The sequence below is a fragment of the Carlito syrichta genome, unplaced genomic scaffold, assembly GCF_000164805.1.
Source record: "Carlito syrichta isolate Samal-C Ts95f unplaced genomic scaffold, Tarsius_syrichta-2.0.1 Scaffold302911, whole genome shotgun sequence".
NCBI lineage: Eukaryota > Metazoa > Chordata > Mammalia > Primates > Tarsiidae > Carlito > Carlito syrichta.
In genome coordinates this window covers 491,137-516,961 of record NW_007247007.1, presented here as the reverse complement: position 1 = coordinate 516,961, position 25,825 = coordinate 491,137, and the positions used below count along the sequence as shown (strand labels likewise).

At 45.8% G+C, this 25,825-nt stretch overlaps 2 protein-coding genes and 1 pseudogene across 6 annotated transcripts in view; 1 reads left to right on the top strand and 2 right to left on the bottom strand.

Annotated features, from left to right (window-relative positions):
- The window catches only part of LOC103259600 (up-regulator of cell proliferation), a 59,248-nt gene extending 56,679 nt beyond the window's left edge, over nucleotides 1-2,569 (bottom strand). For 2 of the 3 annotated variants that reach the window (XM_008057255.2, XM_021711914.1), the window contains exon 1: nucleotides 2,362-2,569. The gene's annotated coding sequence lies outside the window, so the exon portion shown is untranslated. The remainder of the gene's footprint in view (nucleotides 1-2,361) is intronic. The other variant, XM_021711915.1, reaches the window with a different exon arrangement.
- Nucleotides 2,570-2,669: 100 nt separating this feature from the next.
- UBE2D4 (ubiquitin conjugating enzyme E2 D4 (putative)) overlaps nucleotides 2,670-25,825 on the top strand; it is a 28,527-nt gene continuing 5,371 nt past the window's right edge. For 2 of the 3 annotated variants that reach the window (XM_008057253.1, XM_008057252.2), the window contains exons 1-5: nucleotides 2,670-2,790; nucleotides 10,227-10,290; nucleotides 13,891-13,922; nucleotides 14,019-14,096; nucleotides 22,919-23,024. In XM_008057253.1, the coding sequence (XP_008055444.1) occupies nucleotides 2,686-2,790; nucleotides 10,227-10,290; nucleotides 13,891-13,922; nucleotides 14,019-14,096; nucleotides 22,919-23,024 (385 nt within the window). In that variant the 5' untranslated portion in view covers nucleotides 2,670-2,685. The remainder of the gene's footprint in view (nucleotides 2,791-10,226; nucleotides 10,291-13,890; nucleotides 13,923-14,018; nucleotides 14,097-22,918; nucleotides 23,025-25,825) is intronic. The other variant, XM_021711918.1, reaches the window with a different exon arrangement.
- LOC103259598 lies at nucleotides 16,835-17,175 on the bottom strand (annotated as a pseudogene).

The window sequence follows — 25,825 nt, the reverse complement described above, 5'->3', positions numbered from 1 at the left end:
GGCCTCCCAAAGTGCTGGTACTATAGGTGTGAGCCACTGCACCCAGCTGTTTTTAATTTTTTGAGTAAGGGTCTCACTCTATCACCCAGGCTGGAGTCCGGTGGCACCATCACGGCTCACTGCAGCCTTAAACTCCTAGGCTTAAGCAATCTTCCCTCCTCAGCCTCCTGAGCAGTGAGGACTACAGGTACACACTGCCATGCCTGGCTAATCTTTTAATTTTTTGTAAAGACGAGGTCTCACTATGTTGCCCAGGCTGGTCTCAAACTCCTGGCCTCAAATGAGTCTCCCACCTCAGGCCCCCAAAGTGCTAGAATTACAGGTGTGAGCCAATATGCCTGGTCAAAACTTTTAAATTTTTATAAAGTCAAATGTATTAATTTTGGGAGTGAGGAGGAAACACATCAGTAAGGGTATTTGATCTCAAACCAGGCAAAGTGGGGATCAAAGGGAGGCCCAAACTTTACCTGTACAATGACCACTTGTACACCTAATCCTGAATTGTACTCTACATCTTTAAAATTTTTAAAAAGTATTAATTTTTAAATCTTTTGTGTATTAGTCTTGCAACATTTCTGTACATCTAAAATTATTTCAAAGTTTAAAAATTAAATGTTATGTATAAATATAGTAAAAAGTTTAGAAAACTATGCACTAAATTACCAACAGAGAGTAGGAATGGAATTTTTCAATTTCTTTTTTTTTTTGAGTTGGAGTCTCACTCTGTCACATGCTCCCAGCCACTGCAGTCTTGCCCTGCTGGCTCTGGTGATCCTTCCACCTCAGCCTTCCAAGTAGCCGGAACTACAGGCATGCGCTACCACGCCCGGCTAATTTTTTATTTATTGTAGAGATGAGATCTTGCCAACCCACAGGCTCAGGCAATCCATTTACCTTGGCCTCCCAAAGTGCTGGGATTACAGGTTGAGCCACCGAGCCCGGCCGAATTTTTCATTTTCTATCCTATACAATTCTGTTTCTTTTTTTTCTAGATTATATAAATCACGCAGATTCTTCACAGAAATTTTAAAATTAACATATTAGCAAACCACCATTCAAGAAAAACTATCACAACATATATTCTTTTGAGATTTGACACTTCAAAACCATCATAGATATTCTTACCACACACATAACTATTATATGTTTTTACACAAACATATAAACACGTATAAAAATGTTGAATCACTTGTTTTATGGGGAAAACCATGTAAACCATGTGGGGAGATGGGTGACCCATGCATGTAAACATTGTGGGACTGGCCTCTAGGTTAGGGAGAAGATGGTAAGCTTGGACAATACTATTCAAGGGTCTTGGATGACACCGAATCTAATCCTGTAAGCCATGGGGCTTCTTTGGAGAGTTATGGGCAAAGATGCAGCATGGTAAGATTTACATTTCAGATAGTTCATGAAGTAGTATGGAGAAGAGATTGAGGGGATGGGAGAATGGAAGCCAGGGACATGCCAGGGAGACCACTGAAACGTGTATAATATGTAGTGTATCCTGACTGAGGAAAAACATATAGGTGCCAGAGACAATCCCAGATTACACCTTTGGTCCCAGAATAATTATATTACCGCCCCCTTTCACGCCCTAAAGTGTCTCTGTCTGGAGAACATCGTCGACATACATGCCTCAAAACGTTTGCAGTTCTTCCCTTTACTTTGTGGCATGCACTAACATTTTATTCTATTTCATTTTTCATATTTTATTCTGTTTCATTTTATTAAATGTTGGTTGCGAGCCGGGCCTGGTGGCTCACGCCTGTAATCGCAGCACTTTGGGAGGCGGAGGCGAGAGGATTGCCTGAGTCCAGTGGTTCGAGACCAGACTGGGAAACATGGCGAGACCGCAACTCTACAATAAATAAAAAATTAGCTGAGCGTGGTGGTGCAGGCTTGGAGTTCCAGCTACTTGGAAGGCTGAGGCGGAGGGATCGCCTGAGCCCACCAAGTGGAGGTTGCGGTGAGTGTGAGCGTGCCACACTGCACTCCAACCTGGTAACAGAGACAGACAGACAGACAGACAGACAGACAGACAGACATACATAAAATGTTGGTTGCGACTCATTAAACTGATTTCATCAAACACAAGTTCATGATACACAGTTTGGAAAATTCTGACCTAGACGCCTGCTGGATCTTGGGAAAACAGGAAGGAGACAGAGAATTAAGTTTGGGACGTGTAGTTTAAGACCGTGGCTCTCAACCTTGGCAGTGGTTCAAGATCACCTAAATTCGAGTGAACATGCGGATCTCCATGACTGCATCTAACTCTGTGTAGCTGCGTACATGCATCTATGTGGAAACAGCTGTAACGCATCCGACCACGACGCATAAAAGGGTATGGATACTTACGGAGTTGAGAACCACAACTCTCGTGAGCTATGTGACAGCCTGGGAAGGCGCCCAGCAGGTGGGGACAGGGAGCATGGCGTGTGGCACCCTGCGGGTGCTCAGCGCGTCACTGTGAAACCAACGAGCCCCTCCTCTCCGCCGGCCTCTCCAGGACCTCGCCGGCCAGTGGTCGAAGCCGCAGGGCCAGGGGCGGGTGGCCAGCGTAATCGACCTTAAGGAGAACAGCGGATCCCCCGCTCTGGGTCCGGGCGCGCGGCACTCGGCGACGACAGCCCCCACAGTGCCTTGCGGCGCGCACGCGCAGGCGGCGGTTCCCGGCGTGCAATGCGGCGGCGGCTGAGCCGGCAGCGGGCCGCCTCAGGCAGCCCTGGCCGGGCGGCCCCAGTCCTGTGCGGCGGGGATACGATGGCGGTGAAGCGGATCCAGAAGGTAAGGACTCTGCCGCCCTCCGACTCTTTGGGCGTCCTAAGCGTCCAGGCGCGGGCGGGGGCGCTGCTGCCGCGAAGGGAAAGGCGGCTGAGGCGCCGCGGGTCGCGGAGGCACCTGCCGGGACGGAGGTGGAACCGCCGCCGGCGCAGCCTGAGAAGGGAACTGCCCGAGCACGGGGCGGGGCTGTGGTCACGTGGGCTGCGTCACGCGGGCGGGGCCACGTGAGCCACCTGCGGTCTCCTGGGCGGCTGTCCGCGACAGGTGACTGGTCCCGGAGTAAAGCAGTCTTGCTCTTGAGGGGGATCCAGAAAAGGGCTAAACAGGGTTGTCGAGGATGGAGCTGGGTCCTAAGGGATGAGTAGGAACTCAGCAGGTGGAGAAAAAGGAAACGGGCTTTCCCGGCAACCGGGAGACCGCGAGGGTCGGCTGTTTGGGGGCCGCCGGAAAGGGGACTGGAGGGTGGGGCAGCGGTCAGACTGGGACGGCTCTTAGGGGCAGTGCTGGAAGAATTGGTTTTTATCCTGCAGGTAACAGGAAGTCCTTATGGGGGTATAATGTATTAACTTGAATTTGGAAAATGTATCTCAGAAGAAAGATAAAGTATTTCTAAATTGTGCAACTTTACTGTTTAACATTTTAGCATACCTACTTCCAGACTTTTTTTTTTTTTTTTTGAGTTGGGAGTCTCACTCTGTCACCTAGGCTGGAGTGTAGTGGTCTCACCAAGTTGCCCAGGCTGGTCTCGAACTTGTGGGTTCAGGCAATCCTCTCACCTCAGCCTCCCAAAGTGCTGGGACTATAGGCGTGAGCCACCGTGCCCAGCCCTGTAACTGTAACTTTTAACATTGACATTCCACAAGTACGTGCCCAGTAAGTTATTTAACCATTACCTACAGTGGGTAAAAGCATGGACTTGGGTTTCAGACAGATCTGGATTAGAGAATGTAACATCTCAGGTCTCAAACCCCTGAGCTCAGGTCTCGAACCCCTGAGCTCAGGCAAGCCTCTCGCCTTTCACGCCTGATTACAGGCATGAGCCACTGCGCCTGACTGAATCTTTTCCTTAAATCAGATTATTAGGTTTGATTGCCAGAGGTGGAATTATAGGATCTGTAAGAGTATGATTCATTTTTTATAAATAGCTGTCCAAAAGAGAAACAATTTTGATGAGTTATTTTCTAAAAAATATGCTGAGATCTGTGTTATAAAAAGATACTTCTGGCCGGTAGAGGCAGCTTACGCCTATAAATCCCAGCACTTTGGGAAGCTGAGGTGAGAGGATTGCCTGAGTTCACGAGTTCAAGTCCAGCCTGGGCAACTTGGCAAAACCTCATCTCTACAATAAATCAAAAAATTAACTGGACATGGTGGCATGTGCCTGTAGCTCCAGCTACTTGCAAGGCTGAGGTGGGAGGATTGCCTGAGCCCAGCAGGTAAAGGCTGTGGTGGCCGTGAGCGTGCCACCGTGCTCCAGCCTGGGCGACAGAGTGAGACTCCAACTCAAAAATAAAATAAAAATAAAATAAAATACTTCTGGCGGCTTACACTTATAATCCAACACTTTGGGAGGCCGAAGTAGAAGAATTGCTTGAACCCAGGAGTTCGGGGCCAGCCTGGGCAGCATAGCAAGACCTCATCTATACAAAAAAAGCAAAAAATAATCAAGGTGTGGTCGTGCGAGCCTATAGACTCAGCTGCTCGGGAGCCTGAGGTGGAAGAATCCCCTGAACCCAGGAGTCCAAGGCTGCAGTGAGCTGGGATGTGCTACTGCACTCCATCCTGGGTAATAGAGTGAAACCCTGAATTAAAAAAAAAAAAAAGATACTTCTGGCTGTAGTGCGGCATAAAGTGGGGCAGAGGAAGAATAGAATCTATTATGAAAGTCCAGCAAAGGCTTTGCCCAAGTTAATGACCATGGACTGGTTACCAGACCAAAACAGTGGAATTGGCAGGACTTGAAAAGAGGATGTGGCAAAAGTGAGACAAGGAGTTGCACAGGATGAGTCATTTAGTAGATGGTAATATCATTGTCTAGGATGGGGAATCAGAAGTTTTGAAGGCAGGGAGCATAGTAAGGGAGATAAGGTGTATAGGTTTGAAACTACATGTTTGAACACGTAGGCTGATAGGATTTAGAAAAAGGAGGACTTGGAGAAACAAGTTTGGGCCTTGATGATGAGATGTCAACTATAGATCCATGGTAATTGATGCTTTAAGACCAGGGAACACTTTCCTTGATAGGAATCAAGGATAGGAAGAAAGCCAGAAGTGGCTTCATGGGTATGTGACGCAGTCACTTTTGCAGGGCCTCATGCTTAGAAGGGTCCTTCCCTTAGTTTTATGCTCTGCCATCACCATCAGGAAATTCTTAAAAATTATTGAACTAGAGATCTCACGTTTTCATTTTGCAAATTATGGGACCCTGCAAATTATGTAGCAAATCCTAGAAAAAAACAACAGAACTATAGGCAATACTAATTTCTAGTATGTCAAGGAGACTGAGGCGGGAGGATTGCTTGAGTACAGGAGTTTGAAGCTGCAGTAAGCTATGATCATACCGCTCCACTGTCTTTAAAAAAAAAAAGTATGGTAAGTCTACAGTGGTGGCACCGTTGGGCCACCACCAGTTAGGCTCCCTTGGCTGCAAGTGACAGAGGTCCAGCTACCCTTGCACACAGAATTGGAGGTCTTATGGCAGGACCTAGGGAACAACTCAGTTCACCCACCTCTCTCCCCTGCTCCTGTTTTCCTGTGAGGCTCTGGACTGAGCTGCTCTGTGCTACACAGCCCACTGGGCAGATGGATGAAGAGACAATTACTCCAGAAGAACTAACTAATGAGAATGTTCTCAAAAAGCCCAGCAAATCTTTTTTCTTCATTTGCCTCCTTGTGAATTAAGTCGAATGCTCATTCCTGAACTAATAGATGGCAATGGGTCTGGCTACTCTTAGACCTAGAGCCGAGGGTGAGTTAACAGAACTGAACAGGAGTTCTTCAGAAAGGAGGAAAGGGTGGGTACTGAGCAGGTAGAAGGAGTGCATGGGTCTGAGACAGAAGTGTAGTGTCCACTGTCCACCAGCTGCCCCCTTAGCTTCCAACCCACAACTCTTGCCAACCAACTTATTCCGTTTTTAAAAAAAGTTTTTGAAGGCTTTGCATATCTTTGTTTTTTGTTTGCTTGTTTGTTTTTGAGTTGGAGTCTCACTCTGTCACCCAGGCTGAAGTGCAGTGGCACGCTCATGGACACTACAGCCTCGACCTGCTGGGCTCAGGTGATTCTTCCTCCTCAGCCTTCCGAGTAGCTAGATCTATAGGCATACACCATCATGCCTAACTAATTTTTCTTGATTTATTGTAGAGATGAGGTCTCACCAGGTTGCCCAGGCTGGTCTTGAACTCGTGGGCTCAGGCAATCCTCTCACCTCGGCCTCCCAGAGTACTGGGATTATAGGTGTGAGCCACTGCACCTGAGTGGCATGTTTTTATTTTATTTTATCTATTTATTTATTGACTTGGGGTCTCACTCTGTTGTCCAGGCTAGAGTGCAATGGCATGATCCCAGCTCACTGCAGCCTTGACCTCCTGGGTTTAGGCAATCCTTCTGCCTCAGCCTCCCAAGCAGCTGGAACTACAGGCACACGCCACAATGCCCGGCTAATTTTTTTATTTTTATTTTTTGTAGAAATGAGGTCTTGGTGTGTTGTCCAGGCTGGTCTCAAACTCCTGGGCTCAAGCAATCATCCTGCCTTGGCCTCCCAAAATGCTGGGATTATAGGCATGAGCCACTGCAGCCAGCTATATATTTAATGTTTTTATATGAGCTTTTCACTTTACTGATAAAATATTTCTGTCACTGGCTGAGTGCAGTAGCTCACACCTGTTATCTCAGCACTCTGTGAGGTGGAGGCAAGAGGATTGCTGGAGCACAGGTGTTCAAGACCAACCTGAGCAACTTGGCAAGACCTTCACTCTACAGTTAAACAAATTAGCTGGGTGTGGGTGACGTGAATCTGTAGCTCCAGCTACTTGGAAGGCTGAGGTGGAAGGATCACCTGAGTCCAGCAGGTCCAGGCGGTAGCCATGAGTGTGGCACTGCACTGCAACCTAGGTGACAGAGTGACTCTAACTAAAAAAAAAAAAAAAATAGGATAAAAATTAAAAAAAAAATTTTTTTTTTTCGATTCGGAATCTGACATATATTTAAAACATATTTTGCAGCACATATACTTTACAGGAAATTTGGAAACTACCAATAAAATGCAGTTTTTTGATGTCATCTATATATATTTTTTTTTGTTTGTTTGAGTAGGGGTCTCACTCTGTCACTCAGGCTGGAGTGCAGTGGCACACTCACAGCCACCACAGTCTCAGCTTGCTGGGCTCAGGTGATCCTTCCACCTCAGTCTTCCAAGTAGCTGGAACTACAGGCATGTGCCACCAAGGCCGGCTAATTTTTCTTGATTTATTGTAGAGATGAGTTCTCACCAAGTTGCCCAGGCTGGTCTCGAACCTTTGAGCTCAGGCAATCCTCTCACCTCCGCTTCCCAAAGTGCTAGGATCACCAGTGTGAACCACCGCACCCAACCTTATGTTAGTCTAATTGGCAGTATGTTTTCCTTTTTAGTTGTACATAAAGTAAAGTTGTGTTTTACAAAGATGGAGTCTGGGATTTGATGAAACACAGTAAAAGAACTGAGTGTATACCATAGTTTAACTATTTTTCTCTTGTGATACTTGGTACTTTAACCTTCTTTCCCTTTTTTGGCACTCTTCACTTTTATCATTATTACTTGTAACAGTAATTATTATACAACCTTAACCTACATAGCCCTTAACAATTAATAATAAAATATTTTAGTTCCAGCTACTTTGGAAGGCTGAGGCGGAAGGATTGTCTGAGCCCAGCAAGTTAAGGTTGCTGTGGCCATGAGCACTCCAGTCTGGGTGACGGAATGAGACTTTGATTCAAAAACACACACACACACACACACACACACACACACACACACACACACACACAGGATATACAGGGAAAAGTTTCCTACCCAAGCCTGTCCCCAGCCATCTATTTCAGAGGAAACCAGTGTTATTAATTTTTTTAAGTGTTCTTGTAGAAATGTTGGCATCCTGTATATGCTGTTGTCCTTGATATTTGCAGGCTGCATTTGCATACATTATATATGTTAAAAATGTAAATATAAAATTTATATCCACACAGTAGTGCAGGCAAGTTATCAAGAAAGTGTAATTACAACTTAACAGATAATTATACTAAGGCTCAAAAAGGTGAAAGTAGTTTTTTCAGTGATGGAGCTGGACTCAGATGTAAGCCCTATTAAGTGACCACAGGCATGTGATATATGAGTGGATTAGTTTCTTTCTTTTTATTTTTTATTTTTTTGTAGATACAGGGTCTCACTGTGTTGCCCAGGCTGGTCTCAGACTCCTGGCCTCAAGGAAGCCTCTGACCTTGGCCTCCTAAAGCACTGGGATTACAGGCATAAGTCAACTGTGCCCAGCCCAGTTTCTTTCAAGTCACACCATTCTTTGAAATGCCAATTAGCATTCAAAACTCCTGGGGTATCTATTAATAGGGACCCACTTCTGGCCTTTCAGGAATTGTTAAGACCTAGTACAACTGTTCATCACACCCAAACATGGATTCTGAGTACAGGCAGTACAAAAACATGGAGGTGTGGGAAAACCTTGTGAGCTAGAAGGAAATTGGCCTGTACTGCTGGCTTTTTTTGCTCTTTACTGTTCAGGATTGGCCTTAACAGTCTTTTCATCAAAGAGCTCATTCATTCATGCAGCATCCCAATAGAAATAAATGATTCCCCTGTAGAGTGATAGTGGAGGTGCTGAGGGGCACAGAGTGGAGAGGTAAGCAAAAAGGAACTGTTCTGCAGAGATTTCTGTAGCTATGTTGCATTTCTGAGTGTGTCCTGTAATCCTCTTTCATGACCTCAGTTGTTGCCTAGGTTAACTTTTACTTTGATTACCGAGTGCTTACCGAACACAGTTCATTTTACTTGTGGGGAAATGAGTTCAGATACATTAGATACTAATTGAGAATTGGTCAGTGACATACTGGTAGCTGTTTAAAAATCAACCCTCAGGGAGAAAACATGGCCTTGATTTGTTTTTGTTTTTTTCTTTTAATTGTTTTCCTTTATTTTAAAGATGTGGGGTACAATTCAGGGATGGCCTTGATTTGTGTCATTTGCTGACTTCTATGGTATTAATACTCCCATAACAGCTGATTAACTTTGGGAGAAGTGGGATGAATACAGATGGCCAGAGAGGTGGGGATTACTATATTGATCTGCTTGCCCAGAGACATATGGTGAGAGCAGGAGGGTCTGTGGGGACAGCTTTAGGCTTAATTCAGGAAGGAGGGATGTCATCAGCCAGGTGTGAACTTTGTATGTATACCCAGACCCTGGGGTTTGCCATCCCCTGAAGAGTTTTCCTGGCACATGATATATCATCATTTGTACCTCATTTCTTCCTTTTGGAACCTCTATGAAAACTCCAACAAGTTTACTAAGATGTGGAACTTGGGGAGGATAAGAAATACTGTGTAAGGAAACATTCTCATACATGCAAACTACAGTTTAAGAATCAGTCCCCAAAATCTTAGGTCTTGAGGCTTATGCTGGGCCAGGGTCATTTGTAAGCATTGTGGCCAGAGTTGGGTCCCATAAAGGGAATCTAATTATGATCCTGACCTGGGCCAGGATCATTTTTAATTATTCTGACCAGAGTTAGTCTCTCATAATGGGAATCTAGTTAAGGGTGTAATTCCTAGTCCACATTGGTGTGTCTGGTGGCAGTGTTAGACTTTGACTTGATGCCCTTAGTCACCATGTTCAGAGCCCTAGGACTTGCCAAACACCCAGTGGTGGGTAGGGTGACTGGGATGGTTGGAGGGGAGATAGATTGAAACATCAAGGCCCTGTCCTTGTTTGAGTGCTTCCTCATGCTGATTGCTTCCACGCAATAATTCATTAGCCCAGAGTTGAAACCTGGCATCTACCCTTCTCCTGGGGCTCTTTTTCTTCCATTTTTTGAGTACCTGGGGTGCAAGAGGGTATCCTCTAACTGAGCAGGTGGAAGGCAAGGCTTGGGAGTAAAGCAGATCTACATGTGACTGATTCCTTGCCCAGCCGCCTTCCAGCTCTGTACCCTTGGGTAGGTAACTTCATGTTTTTACATTTCAATGTCCTAATTTATAAAATGGGAATTGTAGTACCTATTTCTCTGGTATCTTCACAGCAGGGAATAGACTCCCTTGACCTGCCTCATCTCCAACTCCCGCCTGAGGCCTAGGAGCCCCCTCCCACCAGGAGAATTCATTCTGGCTACCAGGATTGGTGTGTAGAGGCAGCATCCCCAGGCACACACCAGCTCTGACCCACTATCTCATGTTTTAGGAATTAACTGACTTGCAGAGGGATCCTCCTGCCCAGTGTTCCGCGGGACCTGTGGGTGATGATCGTAAGTATTTTTCAGGGCTTCACATTGCAGGAGCATTGCAATTAAGACCCCCACATTTATCAGCCAAGCAACGTGTAAGAACCAATCCGTTGTTTTTCCCTCATTTGCTTGTAAATTGCGTTTTCATTTGAGTTCACAGTAGCTTGGCTGGTCAGGTTATACTCAAGGTGAAACCTGTGCTCCCAGAGGTATGGCCTCCCTCTTCTGGGGCATGAGAAAGCCAGCTCAGCCTGAGGAATCACATCAGCTTCTGGAAAGCACCCCTGCCAAGGCGGTCTTTGGTGCTGGTATGAACATTGCTGGAGCTAGTCTAGAGGATCTGGTGCTGTCGCAGCACCTGGAAAGGGAACAAGAGAGCCATGGGGGCCAGGGCAGTGGCTGCCTGCCTCTGCCAAAGGGAGAGGCAGTACCTAGTCATCTCTCCCACTTCTGCTCTTCCCTGGGGAAGACTAAAGAAGCAGCCAGGGTAGCTGCTGCAGAGAGGGTTAGAAGGAAAAGCAGCACTGGTGCCAGCCCTTTGCTGCCCCCTCATAGGTACTGCCCTGAGCTGAGCTGCCCAGCGCTAGGGTTTCCACATCTATACTCTGCTCAACCACCTTGCCTCCATTCTTCACTAGGAGGCTGCAGTAGCTGCAGCTGTAGGAAAAGTAGATGGGAAGGGGAGCTACCATGTGTTAAAGGGTGGTGATGTCATAGGTACATATACCACAGAATCGAAAAAGGGACTCAGACAGAATGTGCTCACAGCACCATTATTCACAATTGTCAGAAGGTGGTAACAACTCATGTGTCCATCAGTGAATGATAGATCAACAAAATGTGGTTCTGATACACATTACAACATGAATGGACCTTGAAAACATGCCCAGTGAAATAAGCTAAAAGAAAAGGACAAATGTTCTATGATTCTTCTTATATGAGGTGTCCAAACTAGGCAAATTCATAGAGACAGAAAACAGAAGAGTGGTTATCAGAGGCTGAAGGGATGACAAAATGGTTCATGGGTACAGAATTTTTTTGGGGTGTTAGAAAAGTTTTAGAAATGGATAATGGTGATGGTTGCATAACATTGTGAATACTTATAACGCCACTGAATTGTACACTTAAAGGTTTAAGTTGCATATTTTACTATATATGTAAATATCTACAGTAAAGAAAGAAACTTTACAATGCGGGGGGAATAAATGGAGGATGGTGTCACATGTGTGCCCACATGTCCTGGGAGAGGCTTGGGCTTTGAGGAGCCAAGGGTAGGCAGATGGAGCCACTGAGAATGGAGTACACTGAAGGTTTTATGTGGGAGTTTAAATCTCATTTTTGGAGCAGATTGGAAATGATTCTCAGTTGCCTGTACAGAGTATAACAAACAAGGGTGACTCTGTTCCATTGTCTCCTTGTAATTACTCGTCTCCCTGCTCCTCATTAATCACATTTACCTCATGTTGTCTTCATTAGCCCCCATATTTCCCCTCTTGTCTGACCCTTAAGATAATATCAAATTAAACTAGGGTCACTGTAAGACTGAACAGGTTCTAGCTCAACCTTAGCTGTCTAGAAGCAGCTCCTCGATGCTTGACTCTGTTCACGCTCACTCTTGCTTACCTGGTACCGCAGTAGAAGCAGCTGTCGCTGTTGGAGAGGCCAGCATCAAGGCCACTTACCATAATCAGTACCTCCATGGATGAGATTCAGACAGCCTTGGAAGCTAGCTAGCCTTTTGGCGGCCATTTCATACTTGCCCCGTGGGCAAACAACTCTTTTCCAGCATCCCTCCTATCTTTCCTTTCTCATCCTCTCTCTTGGGCTTTCTCTTCTTACTGTGCCCTCAAGCCCTGCTCAGCACACCAAAAGCCCTCAAGGATTAAAATGAACAAGACCAGAGGATCCTAACCTCCTATTCATTACCAAAAACATTTTTATTTAGTAAGGAATCCTATTCTTGTTATTATTAGGCAAGTGTGTATCTACCTGCCAACTAATGCTTAGCATGAGTTGGAATAAAAACATTAAAAAGCAAATGAAGTTATATTTGCATTAGCTCAGACAGCCTCATTGCAGGTAAAGGTAGTCTCTTCAGCAGCATTTCAGTGAAGAATTGAAAAGGGCTCTTGAGCCACCTTAACTGCCTTTGTGTACCTCTGGCGGTTTTGGAAACTTCTGCTTTAGTCCCTGTATTTGTCCCCCACCCCATGCCATGGTGCTTTCCTGGTCCTGCTATCAGGAGTAGAGTTGTAAGGTATTTAAACAGGTGACAGGAAACCCAGGACAGGAGCAGGTCTGAAATCTTGGGCTAATTCCACACCCATTATGAATCCATATAAGACAGAATTCTCTTGAAAATTACAAGCCCCTCAGTTGGTCTCACAACCCAGTCTTGTGGGTGAGTAGGCATTTTCCACAAAGGCTCTGGAGTCAGTTGCTCTGGAGTCAGTTGCCCTGGGAACATTCATATGACTTGGGAATCTTTAACACAAGTGTTTGCTCCACTCTGGGCTAGCCTCACGGAATACACAGGAACTGTTCTAGGGACAGGTAGGTAGAGCAGGACAAGAAACCTGAGACACTGGGGAGGGTACCAAGTGTGACATGCAGAAGAGGAAGCTCTGAACACTGGTGGGGGAGCCATCTGGCCACCCCAGGTGGTCGGGACCTGGAAGGGAAGAACAAGAGGGGCTCTTCATGGCCTTTTCATTGAGTTCTTGGAGCACAGGGCACTGCCCAGGGGCTGTGCTTAAGAGGACACAGATGGAGGCGGCACCAGTGAGACTCCAGGGCCACTGATAGTTTGCTCCTGAGAGAGGCTCTTTGGAGAGGTCCTCAGAGTGAATTGAGGGAAGAACTAGGAATAGAAGGGGGTTGTAAAGAGCAATAGAGGAAGTGGCTGAAGCCTAGCTAAGGCTTAGTTCTGTGAAAAGAAAGGACTGAGGTATAGTTACTGGCACCTGTGTAACAATTTAATCTTGCTCAAAAAAGATCTGGCCTTCATCCTAAATTTTTGAGAGGGATCTCTAAGATATCATACCTGACAAGAATGTCTTTGTTTACCTGGAGGCTTTGACCCACACCAACAGTGTGATTTAGGGTGAGCACTGGCCATGCCAGATAAACCAACCATGTGGTCTCAGGAGGTGGCTTGGGTCATTGCTGGAGACTGAAGACTGAGATCAACCCTTTGGGCACTCAGTCAATCAGTCATGCTCTCAGGGTAGAGCCTCAATAAAAACTCTGAACACTGAGGCTTAAGTGAGCATCTCTGGTTGTCAGTTCTCTGTATGTATTGTCACACACTGATGCCAGGAGAGTGACACATTCTGACTCCATGGGGATAGAATAATGGAAGCTCTGCATTTGGACCCCTCTTGATGCTAATCTGTATTGTTTCCCTGTAATAAACTGCAGTTATGAGCACAACAGGTTTCATTGAGCTCCAGGAGTCCTAGGAAGTTCTCGAATCTGAGTATGGTTTTGGAAACCCCAAACTTGGAGTTGGTGTCAGAATTCTTATGTGGGCAATGCCCTCTAAATTTAGCAATGCCTTTTCAGTAGGTTAGACATGTGTATTGGGGTCTCTTACATGCCCATCTCTCTTTTGTCTTGTAGTGTTCCACTGGCAGGCCACCATCATGGGCCCGGTAGGTAGTAGCTGCTGAGCACACCGCTCCAGTTTTGCTTCTTGCATTTTGTGCTTAGCATACACACTGATCTCTGTCTGTGTTTCATCCTTCCAGAATGACAGTCCTTACCAAGGAGGTGTTTTCTTCCTGAGCATTCACTTTCCTACGGATTATCCTTTCAAGCCCCCAAAGGTGAGCACCCCCCCACCAAGTCTCCTGATGTTTGGATGAAGGACAGCATGTGACAAGGGGCCTTTTAGGTCACTAGTGGAGAGAGCTGTATGTGAGGCTTCGCCAAGGGCCCACCACTTCACCCTGTGGTGCCAGCTTCCCAGGACTTTAACCTCGGGACTTTGGGAATTAGTTCTTGTTGTGAGCAAGGGTCAGTATGGTGAGTTGCTGCTGGCCTCCTTACTGAGGCTACAATTCTAGTGATGTTCCTTGTGCCTGTAGCTGCGTCTGGTCATGTCTTCAGGCTCTGGCTCCTTTCTTTGCAGTCCCTTACTTACAGTGTAAAACAGTTCTTAACTAGGATGGTTTTACACCTGCCCCAAGGACATTTGGGCAACATCCTGGGTTATTTGGGATTGTTAAAACTGGGGGGTTGCTACTGATTTCTAGTGAGCAAAGGCCAGGGATTCTGCTCTACACCCTATAGTGCATGGGACATCTTCCTCTCCATGACAGAGAATGATCAGCTCTGAGTGTCAGTAGTGCTAAGATATTGGTGTCAGACCCTGGACCAGGATCCTGGCAAATCATTTCTTGGCTGAACTCGGTGACTCAGCCTGTAACCCTAGCACTTTGGGAGGCTGAGGTGAGTGGATTGCCTGAGCCCGCAGGCTTGAGACCAGCCTGGGCAACTTGGTGAGACCTCGTGTCTACAATAAATCAAAAATTAGCCAAGTGCGGTAATGTGTGCCTGTAATTCTGGCTACTTGGAAGGCTGAGGCGGAAGAATCGCTAGAGCCCAGCAGTCTGGTGCTATGGTGGCCATGAGTGTGCTATTGCACTCCAACCTAGGCAACAGAGTGAGACTCCAACTCAGAAGAAAAAATCATTTCTCACACTTTCAAATATCTTTATGAAGTTAAAAGAACATCAGTCCTTTTTTCGTACTTCACACACACACCATCCCATTGGTGGAGCTTCAGAGAACAGTGTCACCAAAAGAGGGCAGAGTCTGGGGGAGCTGCCTCGACCATCCAGCCCCACATGTCTTGTACACTGCTGGGTTTTCCTGTCTGCAGGTCATCTTGCTCCCTGGATCATTATGCCTCGTACTGTGTCTCCCTTGGGCTCCACATATGTGACAAATCCTGTTGTCCTGAGGCTCACAGTCCTGTGAAAAGACAGGACGTTTAGTATGTGAGCTAGTCAGCACTGAGTAGGAGCACAAGGAGTGACTGGCAGAAGAAGCCAGGGTTGCTGGGGAGCTCAACCTGGGAGGAGGACACTGTGGAAGCTCAGTAAGGGAAGGGAGGGGTCCACAGGGAACTGCCCCAGGAGAGCAAGCCTGTGTGGGGGTAGGAAGGAGGCCAATAGGGTATGGCCCCAGGAGTAGGGTCTGCATGGCCGTGGCATGGGTGTTGACAGGTGGACTAACAGACAAGTGATTCAGTGGGCTTTGCATACTGATAGGATCACTCTGCTGCCTTGTGGAGGATAGGCTGGGCAGGGACCCCAGTCAGGGGAGGCTTCATGGTAACACACAGCCAGTGACATGGAGGTAGGGAGAAAAGGTGGATTCTGGGGTGTTAGGTGGTGGAGTCTCACTCTGTCACCCAGACCGGAGTACAGTGGCACACTCACGGCCACCTCAGCCTCGATCTGTTGGATTCAGGCAATCCTTGTGCCTCAGCCTTCCAAGTAACTGGAACTACAGGCGTGCACCACCACGTCTGGCTAATATTTTGATTTATTGTAGAGATGAGGTCTCACCGAGTTGGGCAGGCTGGTCTTGAACCCTTGGGCTCAGTTATTCCTCCTGCCTCTGCCTCTTAAAGTGCTGGGATTACAGGCTCAAGCTACCACACCTAGCTGAGTCATATCACTTTATCATCTTTTTTTATGATTGCAAAACTGTTAAAGTTCATTATTATCAAATAGAGAACTATATTGCAATAGGACTGTTCTTTTTTTTTTTTTTTTTCCAAACTGTATCCAGCTTTATTAAAGATACTTTTCATAAACAATCATGGTATTTCAGGCAGGACATGGGCAGACAATCTTTAACAGTATACAACAACTTTCAAACTCCCTTCTTTAATGGACTACCAAAATCAGAAAGCCACTATAAAAACCCAATGAAGTCTTCATTTGATGCTCTGAACAGGGAAGAAGTTTAGAGTGAGGGTTGACATTTCACATTTAGCATGTTGTTTGACAACTTTTCACAAGCTGACCCTGACTTTCAGGAAATGAAATGAAAATGGCAGAATTTGTCTGAAGATCACAATCTATAAACGATTGTGGCTGCTCTTATGAGGGGTGACATCTCAGTGGCATCACTGACATACTGGTAACCAATTATTGGGGGTCAGGTCCCAACAGATGTCTGGGTTTAAGGGAGTTAAGTCTATGCTGAAGGCAGAAAGGGAGAAGAGGGCATAAAAAATGAATGTTTTTCCACACTACAAGGTGTCTGTACCAAGGTGGCTATGTGTGTCAAAGTCGGAGTATTCCTCCTCCTGAAAGCCAAGAGGAAGTCTCTTAAAACTAGAAGGGAAAGGTGTTTTCCCCACATCAATTCAGCTTTGGAGACATTCTATTAGTGACATATGCCCCTTTCCCAAAAAACAACAATGAAGTGTTCTGTGTGCTAACAACATAGCTTAAAAAAAAAATTCTGCATTTTTATAAAACTTGATAAAAAATAGTATTCAAACTGTACAGTCACCAGAAGTACACAGTTATCAAAAATGCACACTTCACTCGGCATCTCCAGCACCTTCAGCTTTCTGTGCCTGATCCTTTTTGGCATCTCCATTTTCTGCAGGGTTATTCCCCTCCTTGCCAGCATCGGCTTTTCCCTTTTTCCCTTTGGGTACCTTCTCTCCCTTCTTAGCTGGGGCCTTCTTAGGCTTGGGCTCTGGCTTTGGAGGAGCAGGTTTAGCAGATCTTCTTTGGGGTTCGTCCTTCACCTTGGCTTTATCTCCTTTAGCATCCCCTTCAGCCTTTCTCTTGGGCATGGTGGTGATGGCAGCGGAACTAAGGTGTTGGATGTGGGGATGGAGTGGCGCGCGGGCTTTGGTCGGTCCGGGGGGTCGTTCTTGCCTCTTCTTCTTCACGCTGCTCCAGGACCGTTCTTGAAAAATAAAAACAAGCTGGGCTCAGTGGCTCAGGCTGTAATCCCAGCGCTTTGGGAGGCTGAGGTGAGTGAATTACCTGAGCCTGTGGGTTCGAGACCCGCCTGGGCAACTTGGCGAGACTTTATCTCTACAATAAATCCAAAAAATTAGCCAGGAATGGTAGCACATGCCTGTGGTCCCAGCTACTTGGAAGGCTGAGGTGGAAGGATCGCCGGAGCCCAGCAGGTCGAGGCTGCAGTGGCCGGGAGTGGCCACTGTACTCCAGTCTGGGTGACAGAGTGAGACTCCAACTCAAAAAAAAAAAAAAAATAAAGAAAAACAGAGAACTAAATGTGCTGATGGAAGTCAATCTGCTACACACTAAGCGAAGACCATGACTAGCATCTGGTATACACTCCTCCAGGCTTTTCTACATACACCAATGTATACATTTTGCTATCCTTTTTAAAATTAAAATATCAATTTTGTTTTGTGAATGAGGAAACTGAGGCTTAGAGAAGAAAGTGAACATATCCTCTGTAAACTGAGGGATAGTGGAGGGTGGGATTCAAACCTAGATGTGACCACCTTTTAAAGAAAGCTTTTTGGGGAGGAGGGGGCACACCTCATCAACAAGAGTACTTGCATAATGAACAATTTATATACCTAGCCCTGAACTGTACCCCACATCTTTAAAATAAAAAAGTTAAAAGGGGAAGGGGGAAAAAAGCTTTCTCAGCCTAGGCAACATAGTGAGACCTCATCTCAACAAAAAACATTCAAAAATTAGCTGGGTGTGGTGATGTACACCTGTAGTTCTAGTTACTTGGGAGACTGAAGTGGAAGTATCGCCTGACCCCAGGAGATTGAGGCTGTGGTGAGCCATGGTCATGTCACTGCAATCCAGTCTGGGCAACAGAGTGAGACCCTGACTCCAAAAAAAAAATTTTTTTGAATTTATTTTATTTTAGAAATAGGGTCTTGGACTGGATATAGTGACTCATTCCTGTAATCCCAGCACTTTGGGAGGTGGTGCCTGAATCTAGGGGATCGAGACCAGCCTGAGCAACTTGGTGAGACCTGTCTCTACAATAAATCAAGAAAAATTAGTTGGGCATGGTGGCGAGTACCTGTGGTTCCAGCCACTTGGAAGGTTGAGGTGGAAGGATTCCCTAACCCAGCAGATCGAGGCTGTGGTGGCCGTGAGCATGCCACTGCACTCCCACCTGGGTGACAGTGAGACTCCAACTCAAAAAACAAAGAAATAGGGTCTCACTCTGTTGCTCAAGCTGGAGTGCAGTGCCATTATCATTGCTCATTGCAGCCTTGAATTCCTGACCTCAAGTAATCCTCTCACTTCAGCCTCCCAATGTGCTGGGATTACAGGCATGAACCAACATGCCTGGCCTATTTTGAATCAATTTTAGACTTAGAAAAAAATATCAAAAACAGTACAAAGACTTTTTGTATTTTCCTGATGCATCCAGCTTTCTCTGATGTCATCCTCTTACATTACTATACTATAGTGATCAAAACTGGAAAATTAATAAAGGTCACGATGCTACAGATTAGAGACCTTACTTAAATTTTAAGTTTCCCCTAAGTTCTCCTTGTGTTCCAGGACCCAGCACTCACTTATTGTTATGTCTTTTTCATCATCAGTCTGTAATAGTGTCTCAGTTTTCCCTGGTCTTTCATGACCTTGATGCTTTGGAGGAGTATCAAACAATTATGTTGTCAAATGTCCCTCATTTTGTTTTTGTGTCATGTTTTCTCAGGATTGGACTAAGGTTGTACATTTTGGCAAGACATACTCAGAAGTCCCATGTCAGTGAACCACAGCCAAGGATCATGATGTCACTGTGTCTTACTACCCTGACTTGGCCTTGATGGCTTGGTTTAAGAGTTAGACTCTTTTTTTTTTTTTTCCTTTGAGTCGGAGTCTCATTCTGTTGCCCAGGCTGGAGTGCAGTGGCACGCTCACGGCCACTACACCCTTGGCCTGCTGGATTCAGGCGATCCTTCCACCTCAGCCTTCCAAGTAACTGGAACTACTGGTGCTCACCACCACACACAGCTAATTTTTCTTATTTTATTGTGGAGATGAGATCTCACCAAGTTGCCCGGGCTGGTCTCAGTCCCCTTACTCAGTCCTCTCGCCTTTGCCTCCCAAAGTGCTGGGATTACAGGTGTGAGCCACTGCGCCTGGCTGAGACAGACTCTTAACCACTGTTTTGTATGCTGTGTATCTGAGCCAGTGTGAAGAAGTTCCTTCTGGGCTCACCCAGCCACAGGTCTGTCCATGCATTGCCACCAGAGACCATCAGTCTTGGTTAAATGTGTTCAGAGTTCTGAAGACCTTTCCAGCTGTTGGCAGGGACATGGGGTGTGCTGAGCAGGACAGTGACGGATGCTAAAATAGCTCAGCCACATTACAGTACAAGTACAATTGCTGTTTAGAGAGGTTTGGCTGAAAAAGCATTACATGCTTCATGGTTCTCTGATCCACCTCCACCCCCTTCCCTGTGGAGAGATTGTGGCAGTGTCTTATAAAGTAGTAATTTTCCAGTTTACCTTCTTCATTAGCATGTGAGCAGATGAGGATTTCCCTTAAAAGAAACAGATACTGATGTAGTCCTGAATGTCTTCTGGGCATTTTCAAGATCCCCAATTGCCCAAGGACAGAGCGAAACAGTGGTTATTATAAAAAGACTAAGAAGTAAGCTCTGTGGGTGAGTTTGGATTATTTTAACAAGGAAAGATGTGAGCTAAAAGGTGAGAGTGATACTCAGGAGAAGTGCTTCTGTCTTTTAAAAATCTCCTTCCACAGGGGAATAATATCAACTGAATTTATGTTTTGGCAAGAATTTTCTGACAATAATAGGAATCTGGCAGGATTGCATGATCTCATTTATGGGACATATTGAGGCAGGTACTTAATGTCTGAGATCTTTTTGAAGTTTGTCTCTTTCTGGGAAAAATTATATGGCAATAGATGTTCAAACCATAAAAAAGCACTACTTTATTGTATACTATATTCGGCATGCAATCAATTATAGATAGAATAAACGATGCCCATCCACCATCGCGCCTGAGAAGTAGTTGTGAGTTCTCAGAAGAAGGGGAGGAGGCAAAATCATTATAGTTGCATTGCCCTAGCCCATGTGTCGGGGCGTAGATGAGCCTGATTCTCATGCTCCTGCAGCAGGGAAAGCTGCACCAAGCATGTCATAGGGAACTGACTCCATGGATGCCACAACAACTCTGTTATAGGTACCATGTCCCTGTTTATTGCAGGACTTTGAGGACCAGGAAGGTCATTTGTAGATGTAATGTGTGGCTATGGTTTAAAAAAAAGGTCCAATGGTAGGAGGGTATACAGTGAAAATAGAACCTTCATGTTTTGTCTTTTCAGTCCTTGTCTCCTCTCCTGAGGCACTGAGTCCTACCTATTTTTTATTTCTCTTCCAGGCATAAGCTATGCCTATACAAGCACCTGTATGTGCTCCATTATTTTTCCTATGTGTGGAACAGTCTTTTCTGTGAATCTGCATCTTGCTTTTCCCATCAGTAATACATCTTGGACATTATTTCATATCACATTCATTCTTTTTAAATTTACCTCATTTATTTTATTTTATTTTTTTATTTTTTTTATTTTTTGAGCCAGAGTCTCACTCTGTCGCCCAGGCTGGAGTGCAGTGGCACGCTCACGGCCACCACAGCCTCGACCTGCTGGGCTTAGGCAATCCTTCCACCTCAGCCTTCCAAGTAGCTGGAACTACAAGCACACACCACCATGCCTGGCTAATTTTTTAAAATTATTTATTGTAGAGATGAGGTCTTGCCAGGTTGCCCAGGCTGGTGTTGAACCCATGTGCTCAGGCAGTTCTCTCACCTCGGTCTCCCAAAGTGCTGGGATTATAGATGTGAGTTACCACAGTCGACCTAATTTTTTATTTTATTTATTTATTTATTTATTTATTTTTGTGTTGGAGTCTTACTCTGTCACCCATACTAGAGTGCAGTGGCCACTTCTGGCCACCGCAGCCTCGACCTGCTAGGCTCCGGCGATCCTTCCGCCTCAGCCTTCCAAGTAGCCGGAATTACAGACATGTGCTACCACACCCAGCTGATTTTTTTTATTTATTGTAGAGATGAGGTCTCACTGCCTAGGCGGGTCTCGAACTCGTGGGCTCAGGCAATCCACTCACCTCAGCCTCCCAAAGGCGCGGGATTACAGGCTGAGCCACCGAGCCTGGCTTAATTTTTTATTTTTTGTAGAGATACTGTCTTGCTATGTTGTCCAGACCGGTCTTGAACTCTTGAGCTCAAGCAGTCCTCTTGCCTTGGCCTCCCAAAGTGCTGGGATTATAGGCATGAATCACCGCACCCAGCCTCTTTTTATTTATTTTTATTTTTTTGAGTTGGAGCTTCATTCTGTTGCCTAGGCTGGAGCACAATGGCAAGATCACAGCTCACTGCAGCCTCTGCGTCCTAGGCTCAAGTGATCCTTTCATCTCAGCCTCCCTGCTGGGATTACAAACATGCACCACCACACCTGGCTAATTGTTTGTTTGTTTGTTTGTTTGTTTGTTTGTTAGAGATGAGGTTTTGCTATGTTGCCCAGGCTGGTCTCAAACTCCTAAGCTCAAGCAGTTACTTTGGCCTCCTAATGTGCTGGGATTACAGGGCATGAGCCACCATGCTCAGCCTTTTTTTTGGTGGGGGCAGGAGTCAGAGTCTCACTATGTCTCCCAGGATTGCAGTGGCATGCTCGTGGCTACTGTAGCTTTGACCTGCTGAGCTCAGGCAATCCTTCTGTCTCAGTCTCTCAAATAGCTGGGACTGTAGGCACCTACCATGATGCCTGGCTAATTTTTTTTTTGTTTATTGTAGAGGCAAGGTCTTGCCAAATTGCCCAGGCTGGTCGCAAACCCCTGGGCTCAAGCAGTCTTCTCACCTCCACCTTCCAAAGTGCTGGGATTACAGGCATGAGCCACTGCTGCCAGCCGTATGTAACATGAATTTCACCAGTAATCAACTGGAAGACAGTTAGGTTGTTTCATATCTTTTGCTAAAGTTGAATATCTTTACATATTTGAATTGTGCAGAGGTATTTGAGGGTTAAATTCTGGGAAGGGGGGGTCTTGCAAAGGGTGAAATAGAAAGAGAGAGAGGGTCTGTGGCTTTGCAGGGGTTCTATAGCCTGGGCTTGTCTACTGATGATATGTTGTGTGTCAGCAAAACATCTATGCCTCATGTTCGGCCTAGACCAATGGTGACTGGAATATCAAGTCTTATCCAAGTTAGCTAGACCAAAATCAGCAGTTAAGCAAGGGATGAGAGGTGAATTTTGTCTGGCTGTTTCCTGGTGGTGACTCTGTTTCCTCATTGTGTCCCTAAATAGAGTTGTTTTTTGCAGAGAATTTCCAGGCTTTTGAGTTTTGTTTTGTTTTTTTACCACTCATTTTACTCCTCAAGTGCACCACTTTGGGGTAGATGGTACCAATTCCCCTATGTTCAGAATGAGAATTCAGGTCAGGGGTTTTCCTCCTGTATCCTATTAGGGGTTAGGAGTAGAGGGCCAGCTCACCCAGGACTGTGCAGGGCCAGGTATGCAGACACTCCAGGTACAGCACAGCAGTGGCTACTCTGCTTTATTTGGTCCACTTTCCAAACATCCCTTTGGTGTTTCTCACTTGGGATCTCTTGTCTCTACAGGTTGCTTTCACAACCAAAATTTATCACCCCAATATCAACAGCAATGGCAGCATCTGCCTCGACATCCTCCGGTCTCAGTGGTCTCCAGCACTGACTGTGTCAAAAGGTAGAGATGCTGACAGCATGCTTTGTGTGTCTCTTGCACATGTTTTACCCTAGCGCTGACTGGGTGGAAATTGAGGCTCAAAGAGAGTAGGCACCTTTCCCATGTCACACAGCCCCACCCACCACTGTGCCCATAAGAATGTTCCTGTACTGCAAGGAGGCAGCATCAGCAGAACCTAGGGTTCCACACTGTGGTGGTTCTCAGCAGCCAACCACTATGGGGGGTTCAAGACTGTCATGTGGGTACAGGAAGAAAATATTGATTCTACTTACACTTTTTATCTAAAAGTAAGAAAGGCAACTATCACATTATCTTCTCAGTTCCCTCATTTGTTAATTCACCCAGTAAGCACAACACAGACTGTGTGTCTGCCCTGAAGGAAGAGATACAGGGCCAAGGGCCTTGCCCCATGGAAAAATCTTCCCTCCCCAAAGTAAATGATGTTGTGCATGTCTCTGGATGAAGCTGAAGAAACCATTCTAAATTGAGCTTTAGAAATGCAGATATTGGCCAGTTGTAGTGGCTCACGCCTATAATCCCAGCACTTTGGAAGGCCAAGGTGAGAGAATTGCCTGAGCCCACAGTTTCGAGACCAGCCTGGGCAACTTGGCAAGACCTCATCTCTATAGTAAATCAAAAAATTACAGGCACGGTGGTGTATGCCTGTAATTCCAGCTACTTGAAAGGCTGAGGCAGAAGAATAAGGATCACCTGAGCCCAGCGGGTCAAGGCTGTGGTGACCATGAGTGTGCCACTGCCCTCCAGCCTGGGCGACAGAGTGAGACTCCCAACTCAAAAAAAAAAAAAGAAATGCATATATTGTTAGGTTGTGAGAATTGTTAGGTGAATGGGCCAGTATACTGAGCCAGTGTCACAGGTAAGATGCAAAGAATTGTATAGAAATTAGATTGGAAAATGTAGTTTATTTAGAAAGTAGATTTGAGAGAGAGAGAGAAGATTAGGGCGGGGTCCAAAGCTTAGAGAAAAGCATGGCACTGCTGGAGCTCAAAAAGTATGACTGGACCAGAACTTAACAAAAGCATGGCCGTGTCTGCTTGAGTTTGAATGCTTTTAAGGCTTTCCTTTGGTGTGGGTAGGTCTTTAAGGTGATTGGGTGGTGGTCTGTTTACATCATCACAATACTGCCAGTGATGGACAGCAGGCAGATAGGTGATTAGTCACATAACTGTTGCCATGGTGATGACGTCTGTTTGTGTTGTGTGGGATGAAGGGTTGATTATAATAGATGAAGTTAGCTTGGTTTTTTATGGTTGGAAGACAAATACTTGGAATAGCAAAGTAATCAGTACCTGGTGGAGTTTGCAAGACAATTATGAATAACTACCTTTGAGAAACAAATTCTGCCCTTGGTTAATGATTAGAGGGCAAGCTAGGTAGTTTGCTAAGAAAGCATGACAGAGCTAAGCATTAAAATGGCTGTTCTTTGGCTATATCAATTCCATCTTTTGTCCTTTCAGATGTTCCTTCTGAACTAAGGGAGCTGAGCATGGGCTGCATGTGCATGAGAGATGTGAATGTAGACAGCACAGAGTTCTGTCAGGTGGAGCATGGTTGGCATGGTGAAAAATCAATCCTAGAGAAACAGTCCCAGAACCTAAGAAACACACAGAGTGGAGTATAAGGCAATGTGAGTGGTAGCTGGGAGACTGCAAGGCACTTGGAGCTGCTGGCAGAGGCAGACTTTGGAAGGCTAGAGAGGGCCTGCAGAAGTGGGCTTGATCAACCCAGGGACAGAGCTTATACCCTGCACTGTGGTATAAATCCCTGCGGAGACAGAGCACAGAGCTGGCCCTCCAGGCTCAAGCATCCAGGAAGCATCTGATAGCCTACTGAGATAGCACCTCTCTAAGTTAAAACCTGAGTGTATAGCCTCATGCGACTGCCTGAGGCCAGGGAGAAGCACAAGGCCGAAGGGCTTCAGAGGCAGCCATCAGTCTGCTGGCTTCTGGGATCGGCCTGATGCTGAGCCTGGGGTATAGGATCAGGAAGGGAAGAGGAAAAGTAAAGTGGCAGGGAATGGACACTCAAAGAGTGGGATGGTAGGAAGGGCAGCCGAGCCTAAGTATCCTGGAGAGGAGTCAGCAGCCCTCCTTTGATAACCTCTGAGCTCAGAACCGTGTGGAGGGGAGGGCAGGGTTGAGTATCTTAATTACCTGTTAATTTTACATAAGCACACTCTGAGGCTGAAGCAAATCTGACTGGTTTTCACTGTGAAAATAAAATATAAAAACTGTTCTTGGAGTTATTTCTAAATCCTAACAACAATTACTAAAAAAAAAAAAAAGAGAGAGAGGGAGAATCACTACATTTTATAATTCTCTCTTTATTTTTTTTTTTAATCTCAGGGTAGACTCTGTAGCCACAAGCATCACTAGGGCGTATCCTCTGGTTAAATGGGGAAAGGGTTAAGAAAGACAAACCTACTCCTCCCATTTGTAGCTTTACTGTGGGGACCAGGTGATCAGGACTTCCACAGACTAGTTGAATCCAGTTTGTTTGGAGTCATGCAGTGAATCAAGAACAAAGCCAGGAATGACAGTTCACATTTCTATCTGGGACCCAAGAATCCAAGCACCACAGTTCCTTCTGCTCCTTGTCACGGCCCCGATGGGGTATTCCCTTCCCCAGGTTTGCTGAGAGCTACACTGAGCTCCTAACTCCTGTTTCCTTATGAGGAAATAGGGCTTCTGGGACCATACACCAAAGGGGCGTGGTATAGGTGCAGGTGGCAGGGAGCAGGGGGGCAGTTGGAGGCTAAGACAAGGTATTTCAGTGGAGAA